This window comes from Pseudorca crassidens, chromosome 1, assembly GCF_039906515.1.
Source record: "Pseudorca crassidens isolate mPseCra1 chromosome 1, mPseCra1.hap1, whole genome shotgun sequence".
In the NCBI taxonomy this organism is placed as follows: domain Eukaryota; kingdom Metazoa; phylum Chordata; class Mammalia; order Artiodactyla; family Delphinidae; genus Pseudorca; species Pseudorca crassidens.
This window is the reverse complement of record NC_090296.1, coordinates 103145503-103161889: the sequence shown is the minus strand read 5'-3', so window position 1 is coordinate 103161889 and position 16387 is coordinate 103145503. Positions and strand designations below refer to the sequence as shown.

The 16387-nt window shown below is 36.5% G+C and overlaps 1 protein-coding gene across 4 annotated transcripts in view; it reads right to left on the bottom strand.

The window, feature by feature from the left end:
• Positions 1-16387, bottom strand: part of UNC13C (unc-13 homolog C) — a 615854-nt gene that overhangs the window by 361897 nt on the left and 237570 nt on the right. For all 4 annotated transcript variants that reach the window (XM_067747577.1, XM_067747567.1, XM_067747553.1 and 1 more), the window contains 2 exons: positions 5373-5600; positions 4276-4417 (listed from right to left, as the gene is read on the bottom strand). In XM_067747577.1, coding sequence (XP_067603678.1) covers positions 4276-4417; positions 5373-5600 — 370 coding nt within the window. The remainder of the gene's footprint in view (positions 1-4275; positions 4418-5372; positions 5601-16387) is intronic.

Genomic DNA, 16387 nt, shown 5'->3' with positions numbered 1-16387 from the left:
GATTGCAAATAAGCAAATGAACAGATGTTCCACATGGATCGTCTCAAATGAAAATCAAATTAAAACGAGGTACCATACGCACCTACCAGATCAGCCGAAATTCAAAATACTGACAATGTCAAACGCTAGAGAGGATGTGGAACAAGAAGAACTGTTATTCACTGCTGGGGAGAACACAAAATGGTCCAGACACTATGGAAGACAGTTTGGCCGTTTCTTACAAAACTAAACATACCCTTACCATAGAATCTAGCAATCATACTCCTTGGCATTTACCCTAAGGAGCTGAAAATTTATGTCCACATAAAAACCTGCATATGAATATTTATAGCAGCTTTATTCATAATGGCTAAAACTTGGAAGTAACCAAGATGTTCTTCAGTAGGTGAATGAATAAAAACACTCTAGTACATCAAGGCAATTAAATATTATTCAGTGCTGAAAAAGAAATGAGCTATCGAGCCATGAAAAAAAAACACAGAGGAAACTTCAGTGCATGTTACTAAATGAAAAAAAAAAGTCAATCTGGAAATGCTACGTACTGTATGACTCCAACTATATGACGTTTTGGAAAAGGCAAAACTTTGGAGACAGTAAAAAGATCAGTAGTTGCCAAGGATTTGGCGAGGGAAGAGGAGTGAATGGATGAAGCGCAGAGGATTTTTAAGGCAGTAAAAGTACTTTGTATGATACCATAATGATGGATACATGTCATTATACATTTGCCCAAACGTATAAAATGTAAAACACTATGAGAAAGGTAATGTCTACTCTGAATTTTGAGTGATTATCTTGTGTCAATGTAGGTTTATCAATTGTAACAATATACCCACATGTTGGTGGGAGATGGTGATAATGGAGGGAGGCTATGCATGAATGGGGGTAGCAGGTACATGGGAAATCACTACACATTCCTCTCAATTTTCCTATGAACCTCCTCCCCCCCCAATAACATCTTAATTTTAAAAACAATTAAGTAGAGATATGGAAGATACAGAGACTCAATTTGAACTCCCTGACATGGAAAATAAATGTCTGAGATGAAAAACACAGTGGCTTGGATTAAGAGTAGATTAGACATTACAGAAGAAAAGGTCAGTGAATTTGAATGCCTAGCAATAGAAATAATTTGAAGTGAAACACAGAGAAAGGAAGGGAGGCAGAGAGAGAGGGAGAGAGAACATAAGCGCATCCGTGGCCTGTGGGACAACTTGAAGAGGCTTAATATAAGTGAAATCTCCAGAAGACAGGGACAGAAAGAATATTTAAAGAAACAGTGGCCAAAATTTCCCCAAATTTAAAGAAAACTGCAAACTCACAGGCCCAAGTAGCTCAATAAACCCTAAGCACCAGAAACACAAAGAAAATTACACCATGGCGCACTGCAATCAAATTGTACAGGTGAGTAAAGAAAACAAAACCTTAAAAGCCATTATGGGGGGAAAAAGACATGTACAAGGTAGCAAAGAAGACAACAGATTTATCATTGAAAATAAGGAAGCGAGGCAAACACAAAGACAATGGAACAATATCGGCCAAGTAAAGTTTTAAAAATGACATTCGGAATTATATGATTCTCTCAATAGATGCAGTGAAAGCATTAGACAAAATGCAACATTGATTTCTGATCAAAATTCTTAGCCTACTGGAAGTAGAATATGTCTGTCTTAACTGGCAAATTTGCATCTGCAATAAGCCCAAAGCTAATATCACATTTATTCAAGAAAGGAACGTCTTCCACCTAAGATCAGGAACAAGGCCACGATGTCTGCTCTTATCACTTTTACTTGGCATTATTCTGGAAATCTTAGCCAAGGCAATAAAGCAATCAAAACCGTACCAGGCTTTCTTTTGTGTGAAAAACGATAAGTCAATTAAAAACTTCACATGAAAATAATTCAAAGGTTCTAAAATAAAATAACTTTGAAAAAAAGAAAAAGTTGGAGGGCTAGCACTACCTGATTTTAAGACTTTATTTATTATAAAGTATAACTAATCAAGACCATGTGGTAGTGGCATATACATGGAGAAAAAGATCAAAATAAAAAATCCAGAAACAGAAATAATCTCCACACATATACAGAAAGCAGAATTTTATAAAAGGTGCAAAAGCAGTTTAGTACAGAAAGGATAGTGTTTTCAAAAAATGGTGCAGGAACCACTGGATTTCCATATGCGAAATAAAGAACTTGGGTCTATAACTTATACCACATTAAAAATAATCACATCAAAATGTATCATAGACCAACATGTGAAACATAAAAATATAAAACTTATACAAATAAAAACACACAAAAATAAAAATGGGCAAAATACTGGGATAGTTAACTAATGAAGACACATGGATAGAATATAAACATATTCTAAGATGCCTGAAATCATTAGTCGCTAGATAAATACAAAATAAAAGCAGTATAAGATAACAAGACACATGTATTAGAATGGCTAAAATCCAAGACTGGCCTGACATTGTAAGGATTTGTGTGACCTGGAATTCCCATACATAGGTGGTGAAAATGTACACAGAATGGTACAAGCACTTAGGAAGAGTCTTAAAAATTAAACATGCTCCTAATATGTGTTCCAGGTATTCTAGTCTTAGGTATTTATTCAAGAGAAATGTAAACATATGTCCATATAAGTGCTCTTAACAACTTTATTTTTTAATAGCTAAAAACTATAAACATACCAAATGGCCATTGAAGGTGACTGCATAAACCAACGGTTATATTTTAATACAATGAAATGCTACCTGGCAATAAAAAGAAATAAACTATTGCTAAACCCTACAACATGGATGGATCTCAAAACAGCTATGCTGAGTGAAAAAAAAACACACAAAAGAAGGACGCATGCTGTAAGATCTATTCACATAAAATTGTAGAAATGCAAAAAAAAAAAAAAAGTTCTATAGCACCATAAAGTCAGCCAGTGATTGCCTGGCATGGGGGGGCAGTCAGGAGGGATGGCTTCAATGGGGCATAAAGAACCTTTTTGGGTTGACAGATATGTTCATTTTCTTGTCTGTGGTGACAGCTTCATGGGGTATACATATGTCAAAACTTAAATTGTACAGTATGAAGATGTAGACTTTTTTTTTTCCAATTATACTTCAATAAAGTTCTTTTTAAACTTTCAAATCTCCAGCTTCTCCTAAGAAACTGGAAATTCTAGCTGCATTGCAGCTGCAGGACTGCATGGCAGTGGAAGCTGTCTCTTTCCCAAGTCACTTGCTCTCAAGTTTCCCACAGTCCTTGTCCCTCCCCTTTTTTGCCCTCATCCTACTTTAGTCACTTAACTTGACTGCCTTAGGAATAAGAATTTATGACTATCAATTGATTTCTTATCTTCTCTTAACAAACAAAGAGATATTAAAATGGTTTCTCCCAGCAGTCTGAAGTAGAAATCATAGAAAGCTCTTAACTTTTTCCATGGTACTCTCTGTTATTGGGTCCCAACTGATTTTCCACACCCTTTTCTTAACACTCCCTTCATCAGCCAATATACATGTGAAATTCTGTATTTTATATATACTCTTGTCCACATTCCCAAACAAGCTGTATGTGTTGAGTTTGCTTATTTAGCATGTTTATGAGATCCATGTGTAAACTATTAACAAAGAAAGAAGGAGAGAAAAAGAACAGTCTGCCTTTAAACTCACAGTTAGGGCTTTTCATTTCTACCAAATGGTAATTGGAAGTTACCTTCTCTCTCTCCAATAAGGGCTAATAGAAAGAAAAGAACCCTTGACAAAAAATGATTTCTTGCTGTTTGGTACAGGATATAAGAGGTTTAAAATAAATGACCTCACAGAAAATGAGAGGTTTTAAAAGTTATCATCAACAATTTCATCAGTACAGGCTGGTGTAGCTGTAATGGGCCAGGTGATGCCCCAAATCTTTCTATTGTCTTTAGTCATCAATCTTCAGATGCCAAGCTATTGCTGAATCAAGCTTGTAAATTCCTTACTAGATTGGGTCAACCCAAGTTACAGATCATGTCATAATCTTTTTTTTTTTCCTCCTGCAAACTCACCTTAGCTGTGCCAACTTTTTTGTCTGTAATATTTTTTTTAATTCACTTGCTTCCCAAGATGAAGAATAAATAATAAATATTATGAGGTTACTGAGTTCATAATATTAGTTTCACTTTTTTATAATTTATGCATAGATACAATTAAAAAATGAGATAATTATTGCTTGCATACTGTGAATGCCTGTCTTAAATTTATCCTGAAATATTTTAATATTTGTAATAGTTTCATTATTTACTTACAAATAAAACTTCTCATCCCATACTGGATTCAAATTTCCAAAAATGGTTTTAGTTCTTCTTTTGTTCTTTCCGACTTGAACTGTAACATAGGGGTCACTTGACCCTGTTTTGTCTTTTGCCTGCAAGCCTTGTGCAGAAACCACTGAAATAAACCAAATTCAAACTTTTAATATAAAGATTTCCTCAGAAACAAAAAAAAATGATAATGAAGGAAACATTTTCTATTTCGTTGTCCCCTTGGTTTGCAATGCAACCCCATTGCTTTCATTTTCATGAGCAACAGGACTTAACAAAATGTTTAAGAAAAGAATGAATCACGGAACATTAAAACCTTCCTTTCCTGAATATTTGCTTTTGCCTGTAATGAACAGTAGTGGTATACATATATATGCATATTAGCTATATACTCATATATATCACTGCACCATGTATAAATGAGAATGCACATACAATAAGCAAATTACCCAATGTAATTCAAAGGTCTGTGATTTAAAATGTATTTATTTATTTATGAAGTTACTGTCAGTATTGATCAACTCAACTCAGTAACAGAAGCTTCTTTATTTTACCTTTTGAATACAATATGAATAAGTTAAAAGGCGTGGTAAATATCAACATGTAACATATGCAGTTGCTGTTACAAGCAACTTCGGAAGTTCAAGTTATTAGACATCACTAAACTCAGATTGCCAAATCAAGGATCAAATGAATGAGGGATACCGATCCAGGAGTATATAAAACAATATTTGTTTTCTCATTAAGAAAAACTGACCGAAGAGATTACTGGCTACTCTTGTCATTTATCAGTGGCAGGCAGCAACAAAGCTAGTCTCTTGTAAACTGCAGGGTATTGATGAGTATATTACAAAATAGAACTTTCTTCCTCTTGAAGCGCTTTTGATTAGAACAAGACATAGACTGAAATGATTTCAATTATCTAGTACACATTTCAGAAATTTGAAGTACCAATTAGACTTCAATATTGACAAGATTGAAAAATTCTACTTATCTTACCTATAACTATTAGTAGCAGTGATTTCTAAAACATATAAAAATCTCAATATGGAATGAAAATTTTAAAAAAGACTTATTTTTACCTGTAATGGTTATTTTTGCTGACCACTTAGATGTCCCGTCCAGTACACTCTGTTTGGCCGCCTTTGTGTACTGCACAAAATCTTCTTTAGAAATCTGAAACATTTCCTGAATTACTTCAAACACCTCTGGCCTGTTTGTCTCCCTGATCTTCATTCTTTCTTTCATGGCTGTAATAATGGTCTGAGTCTTGTCTTCCGCACCATGCTTAGAACTCTTTTCTGCCGCTCCTATAATAGAAAAATCAACGGTGATGTAAATACACATGAAGTTACGTTTTGAGGGACCAAGAGAGGGAGAAAAAAAAAAGGAAGAACATGAGAATGAATGAATGCTTTCATTGTGAGAAGTCAGGGTGGCTTTTTAAAAAAATATCAGGGGAACAAGCTCTATGCTGAGGCTAGTCCTTGTGTTACTGGCAAGGAAATGGACCTCCACGATCCCAGTTTTTTCAGTTGTATTACTGAACTGAATCACAGTTGTGCAAATATTTGGTTTGAATTTTTAAAAACAAATTTCAAAACCAAAAGGAGCGCACACAATCGAATCTGTTATATACCACACATATTTACTCACTGAGTAACCAAAACAAAATTGAGAAACAGACTGGATGCATACGGCAAATATCACTTGAAAATCAATATTTCAAATACTTGTGTTCATCTAAAGTACCTAATTATTTTTAATTGATGAAATTTATCATAATGAAAAGCTTAAATTTTTCCCTGCAAAATAAACACCACCACTATTTGTTATATTGAAACATAGGGTAAAATTTTACTTGGAATGAAAGTAATTCGGCTATTTAAAAAGGATGTGGAAACCACTGGGCTGGACTACCTCTACCTCATGGACGACAGACTTGAACTCTCATTCTGTGATATGGCCATAGTTTTAAACAGGCTGAATTTTCACTTTCCACTCAAAGCTCTGTTTTGTTTTCTAAGACATTGTTTTTCCATGATCGGTCTCAACTTTCTGGGCACTTTTGTTTATAACACAAATCCTGGCAATGAAGGATTTCCAAAAGCCAATGCTTGGGTCCCTCACCTTCTCCAACTACCAACCGGATAGTCTTATGTGGCCTCTGGGTTGCTCAGTATTCCACAGGCAAATAGTGGACCCTGATTCCAGCTCTCATGTTTCCTTACTGAGTTTGAAGCAGGAAAGCAAAAGCCCATGTATCAGGGTCTATAGGAACTGTCGCTGCTGAAACCAAACACTTTTTGGTACAGAAGCAACTGATACATAATGAAAAGAAGAAGAAAACTGTGTCTATAGGTGGTAATCATTCCAATTTTTATCTCCATTACTGTAAATACTGCCCAACTTGTATTATATTTTTTGAAATATTGTATTTCTGAAATAAGCATACTAACAGAGTTTAGAGACTGAATGTGATAATTTATCTGTACAATTCCTATCACAAAGGATAGCCTCAGTAATGTTCTTTGAGTCTACTTCTGTGAGTGTTATGCCCAATTTAAGTATAGAAGCTAAGACAAAATACAAAAAATCAACTCTGAACTCTCCTTGTAATAAATTCATCTAAAATTTAACAGCAGTATTTTAGTGAACATCTTCATTTGAAAATAAAACATTTATTTTCTAAAGTAGAAAAAATACATTCACAGTAATCAAGGTATAATTAGAGTACACTAAAAGAGATGAAAAATCTATTGGCAGAAAGAGCAGTTTCCCTGTCTTTACCTTTTTTTTTTAACCTTTGAGAATTTATACCACATTTAAAAACAATACTAAAAATTAATGTATTCCATTTAAGATATAATTTGAAAGGACATTCTAAGTGTCCTAGTCATCTGTTAAAGCACGCCCTCAAACACCCACACATTGGTGAACTGTGCACCTTTAAGCAATTAAGCATTTTTGTAATTTGTCAGTAATGGTTTAGCTCCACAGAACATTAATTCTTACATGGTAAAATTAGCTTAGGCTACACTACATAGTTACAACTCCCCAAAGGGCTATTTTACTTCAAAGTATTGGAATATTCATTAAAAAGAAAGAACAGCAGTGCCTTGAAAAAGTCACCTTACAAGATTCAAAGTGCCTCAAAAGTTTGGTTTGTAAAGGTCATTCTAAGAATGCTCAAAAATGTTGACTTCCCCCAGATTTCTAAACAACTATTACTGTTGTGGCTATTATGCCCTCAAAGCCCTAGAAAAGTGTGTTAAAGTTCCCAAGAGTTAAATGTATTTTGGATTGTTTTTCTAAATTCAGGAAGAGCCAGCTGACTGCCATCCACATGATAAATGTTCATTCCAGTAATAAGTACCAAATTCAAGGCTGGAATGTCAAGAGATTTTTCTTCCTAAGAAACCAAATCTCTACTTAAAAACTGCCGCTTGAATTCTTTTAAGGAATTAACTAGAAAGCTTGACAATTAGCTTTGAAATCATTCACCAATGCTTTTGATGTTGGAGTAGAATATCTACTCAATATGTACAGACAAGATACAGACCCATAAATTGTGAAATCGCCAATCTAGGAGAGCAAGTTAATAGAGACTTATGTTTGAGCATTTTAACTGTTATTTCTAGAAAAGATATATAGCTTTTTTTAAGTTCTACTTTTATATTTTTGATCTGAAGAAAGTGATTCAAAGTAGATCTATTTAGTTCAGGGATACAAGACAAATTTATATTTTTTGTAACTCATCTACAATGACTTTTCATTGCCCTGTTATTTATTGAACCTATATATCTCATCTTATTTCTCTAATGGTAGTACGTCAACCAGAGATCAACAATAAAGGAGATCAAGAGATATTACACAGTGAAAGCACTTGGTAGAGTAATACGTACTTTACCAAGTGCTTTCACTGTGTAATATCTCTTTTGATCTCCTTTACTGTTGATCTCTGGTGACATATTACTGTATTTCAATGAAGCTGCTAGAATGCAGACAAAGAGAATGGACTTGAGGACACAGGGGTAGGAGAGGGTAAGCTGGGAGGAAGTGAGAGAGTAGCATTGACATATATACACTACCAAATGTAAAATAGCTAGTAGGAAGCAGCTGCATAGCACAGGGAGATCAGCTAGGTGCTTTGTGACCCCCTAGAGGGATGGGATAGGGAGGGTGGGAGGGAGGCTCAAGAGGGAGGGGATATGGGGATATATGTGTACATATAGCTGATTCACTTTGTTATAAAGCAGAAACTAACACACCATTGTAAAGCAATTATACTCCACTAAAGATGTTAAAAAAAAAAAATCAGGCTCTGAATCATAAAAAAAAAAAAAAAAGAAAAGAGTAATACATTATCCAAATGGAATGCATCTTTGTTACTTTTAAAATCACTTAGGGACTTCCCTCGTGGCGCAGTGGTTAAGAATCCGCCTGCCAATGCAGGTGTCACGGGTTCGAGCCCTGGTCGGGAAGATCCCACATGCTGCAGAGCAACTAAGCCCGTGCGCCACAACTACTGAAGCCTGCGTGCCTAGAGCCCGTGCTCCGCAACCTGAGAAGCCACTGCAATGAGAAGCCCGCGCACCACAATGAAGAGTAGCCCCCCCCCACCGCTTGCTGCAACTAGAGGAAGCCTGTGTACGTTGACAAAGACCTGAAGCAACCAAAAATAAAAAAATAAAAATAAAAATAAATAAAAACACTTAATTTACAGATTAATACAATTATGCACAACAAAACTGCAAGAGATTTCAACCTTAGACAGGGGCAGACTTATCCCACATAGCTCCCTTCCACCTAATTTAATGGAACAGCCAATTAACTAGAAACCTTCATTTTCTTTAATTTTTATTCATTACCCAAAGCATCTAAATTGCATATAAAAGTCACAGTTTCACCACTTTTACATGGCAACTTACAATTTCAGTTTTCCTTCCAAATAATTATCTATATGCATGTAACAAATGTATGATTCCACCGTGGTCTCAGTCTCTTCTCTTTCCTATTTTTCTGAACAGCTGTTGTAAAACATTTCTACTCTTTTCAAGTCACCTACCACCGCCATTACTCTCCATTCTCAGCATATGATTTTATCTCTTCCTTAACAGAAATGCAGGCTTTCTAAATTCAGTGGTCACTTTTTCTCCCCTCCCCCATGGAAAAAAGCTGAACAACAAAAGCCAAACTTGATTTATAGCATTAACAGATTTCTGTGGTGTAAATACTCCTAGCATGGCTGATTTCAAGGAACTGCCTCAGAATTCTTCAATATTTATCAACCAACACTGACACAACTATCTGAATACACACACACACACACACACACACACACACACACACTACTCTTCAAGGCCAACCACAAGTAAAGGTGTATTCCAAGTATCTAACACATCGCTTGGAAAATAGGATACACTCAATAAATAGAGAAGATAAAATGTTTATTGGGGGAATCTAAAAAAGCCAATATATTTGAGTATTTAATTGGCTCTGGGTTTAATTTAATGTGCTATAAACTTCTTGCACACTGTGACCACAAGGCCAAAACCCTGGAAGAAACAAGAATGAATTCTATCTAAAATGGTAAACATGTTGTGGAATATATTTTATGAAGAGACAAAATACACCTGGTCCTTGGCTTCAGATTTGGGATTTTCAGAAAACAAATGGGTGCCCACCATTATAAAGCAGAATTTGGTTGGCATATATACTTCATGAATTTAATAACATAAAGCAAGGGCATAAATCCAATTATAAATGCAAAAAAATCAATCAAGACGATCACTTTTTTTATTTTTTGCGATACGTGGGCCTCTCACTGTTGTGGCCTCTCCCGTTGCGGAGCACAGGCTCCGGACACGCAGGCTCAGCAGCCATGGCTCACGGGCCCAGCCGCTCTGAGGCATGTGGGATCTTCTCGGACCGGGGCACGAACCCGCGTCCCCTGCATCGGCAGGTGGCAGGCGGACTCTCAACCACTGCGCCAGCAGGGAAGCCCAAGACAATCACTTTTAAATAAGGCAAGAGATCATAGTGCTCATGGTGCTCTGGATATAGAACACCACAGCCTTGTGTGTGAATCCTGATTTGCCACTTACTAACAATTTGAACTTGTGCTCGTTAATTCCTCTGTAAGCCTTAGTTTCTTGATCTGAGAAACACAAGGAAATAATAGTAGTGTCTTCCTTTACAGGGTCATTGTAAGGATTAAATGAGATAATGCATATAGTTTCAATAATAATAATTGAATAAGTGTAGGGATCTCAGAATGTCCAAGAGGTGAAGTTATAAGCATTTGTTAATGAATTTCACATTAGCAAGGAATTTTAGGGTTCTGAGCTTCATAATTACTTGCCCTGTGAAGCAACTCCTTGAAAACTTGTCCCTGGACAGTGCCATGCTCAGTGCCTGCCACAGGCTAAATGCTTTATAGCTATTTACTAGATGGGAGTCAATGAAGTGCTTGAAGATAAAAGACAACAGAGTTCAAAGAGACTGCAGAAGATAATAATAACAATAATGATAATAATAATTTATTATTAACATCCTACCTGTGTTTGAGGCTGGTGAACCCAGAGGTAGCAGGTGGTTAATAAACCTGGAAAGCACACTCAGGGTCTGATATTGAGGCACGTGTCTCCCTAAGAGTGTCTAGTATGAGAAACTTTATTGCTTTTTTTTTTTTTTTTTTTTTTTACCAGTAAAACCATGTAGGTGGACCTGCTTTTGACACTTCTGTTTTTCTTTCCCATGAAATAATGTAGGTGGGCATGTAGTTGGTGCTTGCTACCCTTTCCCTTTAGTTGCTTTACAACCAAGATAATCTTAACCCTCCTCTTTTAACATACCTTCAATCTTTCAAGGAACAGCCCCAGACTCCCCCGTCTTCAAGACAGCCGCCTCCTTTTTCTTGTAAGATCAAAGCAGCACACTCCACACGATTTCTCACGAACAACAAAGGACTGATGATTAACAGGCGGGTAACCGGAGGAGCACAGATCGAGCAGAGCATCATCTCCCACCCCTGTAGGTGGGGAATGTGGGCAGGGAGCCTCCTTTGGAGGAACTGCCACCTTCTATAAAGTGACTTCACTGTCAGTAAGCCTACAGCCCCAAACAAAGAAAAGCAACCTTTCCTCTCCTCTGCTTCCGCTATATCAACCCCACCAGATTCGATCATCCCATTTTTAGTAACTGCAAACTTTTAGGAAAAGTTTAGAAACGTGCCTGCCAAACGCCCCCCACAAAATCAGGAATACACTCCCACAATTCTTTGTCAAAACTCCATCTCATGAGTGTTATCTATATACTCACTTCCCCAACGTTTCCCAGTCATTTCAGAGTCCAGAACTACCTATAAGCTCTAAGGGAACAAATTAATTGTAAAAAAGGTGGGGGGGCAACTTCAAAAACATTTTTACTATGCAAAGAAAAAAGAAGGAAGGGAGAGATTGGAAGAAGAAAGATCTTTTTGGTCTCACCAGTGTTAGTTACATAGATTTCTTCATATCCTTTTCAAAAAAAAGAAAGAAAGAAAGAAAAAAAAGATAACAAAGAAAAAATTAAACTTAGGATTTCTTTCTTTTTCTCTTTTTTTAAAATAGCCTCTGACACCTGTGAATTCGGCTGACACATCTGGTTCACACTGTGGCTGGAAGCTGGCCTGGTGCTCACCACTAGGCAGTAATGCTTTCCAGCTGGGTATAAGGACTCTCATAGGACACCATCCTCACACATGGTCCCTCTTAAAGCAAGACAAACAAGGCCACTCTCTAATTTTTTCTAAGCACAGATGAAAACTAGGTCACTGTGTAACCACAAAATACCAAACATCCCTCTCCTAATATGAGTGACTACTGCTTCTTTACTAAGTACAGCTGCTAGCCTCACTCTGCTTTCCTCGTAGATTTTTTTTTTTAATGTACACAATCACAGAATTGTCCTCACTTCAAGGCAAACCTGATCAAGAGAAATCCTCTGCTTTTTTAATGCCCTCTTACTGAGATGCCCTGTGGTTCACCCTGGTGTGCATTCTCCATGAAGTGATGGGGAATAAACTGAACTTTTAAAACCATAGGTGTGTTCCTGGTGGTCTTTAGCTGGAGGGCATTGACAGGTATTATTAATTTCACATATATGGAAAATGGTGCTCAGAGAGGTTTTCAAAAACTCTACTAGTGACAGGATTAGAAGCCAGATCTTCCTCAAATAGTTCAGGAGTATGAAAAAAATGTATATAGATAGACAGGTAGCCTTCGCTTAGGTTACATAGAATATGTCTGTGACATTATGTAAGGCATACTCACCCTTTTTGTGCCCCGAGTCCCCTATCCCAAAACCTGAAAATGCTACATTATAAGGTTATTCCTTTGGGTTAAGGAACTGACCATTGTACTAAGCTAACTTAACTATTGATTCCACTTTTATCCAAATTAACTTATCAAATCATTTCCTCTTTAGTATTGAAAAGTCAGTGTAGTGAGTGAGTTGTGACTGGAGATGGTGGACTGAGGGTATACCCCGAGCTTGGTGGGTTGGTCATGGAGGGAGGCCTTGAGGAGTCATGATCGGGAGCGCGGGGAAGTCAAGGTCTGGGCAGCACAGAATGTCTAAAAGACAGGGAGGGGGGAAAGCACTGGAGATAAAATTTAACAACTTTCCATTTTTCCCCCTAGGGTCCACTTTGCATATTTCTTTATAAATTAGGAGAGATCACTAGGCTGGGAGTTCAGAGACCTTAGTTGTAACCCTACCTATGTTACCATTTGATTCTTTTTGACAAGATACTGAACTGTCTGAACTAAGTAAAATCAGTAGATCGGGTTCTCCAATCTACTGATCTCAAAGGCTCCCTTAATGATCTACGGTTCTATGGAAAGATGATCTTTAAACCATTTCATGCTATTTCTAATTGTGTTCGCATGCCCTCATTTGTTGCTTCCCCAACACTTATTATGCAGCTAGCTGTGCTTACATGTGTGCTAAATTATGGGGAAACAAAGACTGGTCTCCACCCTATAGCAGTAGACACGCAAAATCCTATTTCTAAGCTTCCTAAGTATATTCATAACATAAACATACTTTGTATAATTGCTGTTGACAGAGTAGAATGTCAAAAGTTTCGAACATATTACATCTAGTCACCTGAGTTAAGTTTTAGAAAACATGTCTGAGTCCAGGGACAACACTGATTACTTTCTTTCTAGATCTGAAAACCCAGAATAATGCTCCCATCCATAGCTGTTCAACATATACAAATAACTGACCGTCTTAAAAGATAGTGTGGTTGCAAATGTGGTAGCACAAATATGAAAAAAAATCAGTATCTAGTTTGCAGCTAGGAGTGCACTAGCCAGATTTTGTGAATGTTACGAATTCACAATGGCTAATAATTAGCGCACGTAAGCTTAACATAATGTCAGTGGGAAACACAGAACAAAACAGCACATCTCACAAGATGCTGCTTTCCTGAACTCTTGATGAAATACTTTCTCTCTTTATGCAGATACTTGAAATTTCCAGTTAGGAAGTAAAACTAGGCAGAATATTTTTTCAGTGGGACTCTGGGATTTCTTCTTTGGAGATGTGTAAGAAAGTGCTAGCCAGTTGGGTTAGCCTCCATTATTTGCATATTTTTCTGATTTTGAAGTTATCTCTTTTCTACTGTAAAAAGATAATCAAGGAAAATATTTTATATGTGATCTCTCTTTTTACATATGTCTCACTCTGCATACAACCTCAACCCAGCCAACATATACTTTTTTTCACTTTTTCCTAGTTTAAAACTGCCACCATAACTGTTTTGGCAAGGTCCTTATGGGTTACGTGAATATCATTCAGGGTCGGAAACTGCTCCTCCATTAGCTGCGTTTCAATTCTTCCATCACCAAATGCCATTTCCAAAAAAGAGTAAATGTATTTCCAAATAATAGGACAGAAATGAGTTAATTCAAGAAAAACAGGTGAACTCTACCCACCGCTACTGGCCTGGAACAGGGAGGGGTATGACAGATCAGTGCTCTTCTCTCAAGCATTGCTATGTTTTCCTCTGCTATCCTTTGCTCCTATCTTCCACTTCACATGGCTGTTAGCCTCAGGCCAGGAAGGCAGTCAAGTGTAGAAACCACCAGGTAGAATCAACTAGACAGGAGCTGAGATGAGGCTGTTTGCGGAACCTATTTCCATGCATCTCTGCACCTGCATGGAGGTACTAGAACACTGAGTGGGATATTATCACCTGGTCTAATTTCCCTTGACTGCAAGTGTGTAAGTCACAGACCCAAGACTTGATGGGACTGAAATACCAAACTCAAATTAATTTGAAGTAACTTTAAATACCCTTTATTTTGTACAGGTCATTAGTCAGACCCAAATGTAGACTTATTTTTCCTTTTGTTTTATTCTGAGTGTATGTGTGTATGCACGTCGACAGACTGCAATTTCTTCAGAAAATTAGCAAAATAATGAGGGTTCTAGAAACCTAAAGAAGACTATTATCTTCAAGTATTTGAAAAACTATCATATATGGTAGAAGTCAATTTATTAAATATTTTCTCCAAAGGTAAGATTTGGCTTAATGAAAAGAATTTGCTATAAGGCAAGAGTTGGTTCAAATTTTATTTTATAAGCTAGAATTTTCTAATATAAATTAAGCCTCCTGCCAAGGTGTTAAATTTTCTCTGTAGATGCTCAAAGAGAAATTGAATGACCATTTGGAGAAGGAAATCAAAGAACTTCCTTGTGCTTACAAGTTGCAGTATTAGCTGTATTTTCCAACTCTGATTTCTCTTAATTTTTTATTCTCTTCTTTTCTTTCAATTTTGGCGCACATGGAAGTATTTCACACAATGTGTCACATTGCAAATTTCTTGCTTAAAGCAATGAAAAGAGAAATTTCTTAAGGAAATGTCACTGATTTTGTAGGGACAACTTTAAATTTTATTGATAGTTATTGTGGCAAGCGGTGAAGTTGAATTCATTTATTAGCAACACCTCTTTCCGTTCAAGGTGAGAACACGGGTTTTAGGGAAAAATAAGGAGGGGTGATCAGGAAAATATCCTTTTCCTGGGGCATACATGTCTACCCTCATTTTGTCTGCACTGTTTTTGATTCTTCCAATTTACATGGGCATTTTAATGAATAACGTCAGCACAAAGCTCGCCTAGTGTATTTAACCAACACCAAATAATACCAAGAAATGGAAATAGACTATGAAAGTGTTTCTAAAGTTTAATGAATGGGTGGCATCTCTCTTCTCTGAAAGACTTAAAGAAGAATGAACTCATTTCTTAGGTATTATCTGCATCATTTTTTTTTCTTTAAGGGACTCAAGCCACGTGTTTCTAGATGGCAATATTTTTCCTATCTGTTTTCTCAAAATGTCAACTGCCCTAATGTGACTGTTTCTTAAGATGCCTGTTCACAATTCAGTTTTTAAACAGGTAGACTGAATTTTAATTGTATTATGAGATTTTGCAAGTAAATTGGCTGAGTAATACTGAGTCAATCCGCCTTCTTCTAAGCACTCATTCCTAAATATGCCTTTTATTTTTCAAAGAAGGGGCACTATTTTGTTTCAAAAAACACATTCATTACCATTAACAGTCTTAGGCTGACCTGACTGTGTAGGGAGAATACTGATCAGGTAGAGGAAAGTGTACAATATGTGTGACTGTTACTGCAAGAGCCAGCTGTGCCAGCATTTCTGATTTAATCTTTATTTTGACATTTTCCTCTGTCCTCCCTCAATTTCATGCAACCTATGTACCTTACAATGACTGCATTCCTATAAAGAATGAACAAAGGGGACAATATTTAGATGTAAAAAAAAATCATTTGAAAATGAAAATCCATGTTTAAATAGATTTATTCAGCAGTGCTTTTTTAGTTATATATAAGGTCAGCAGACAAATCCAGCAGTGAAAAGCCAATAATATGTATTTTAGAGTATGATGTTTTGGCATTTCAGGACCTAATCTAAAGTACCAGTATAAAGGATTTTCTTTTGGAAATGGAAAATTTAAGATAACCTGTCATGAAAGTCAAAGTGACATGTACCTATTCAGAAATGTAAAAGAATGGAGAGGC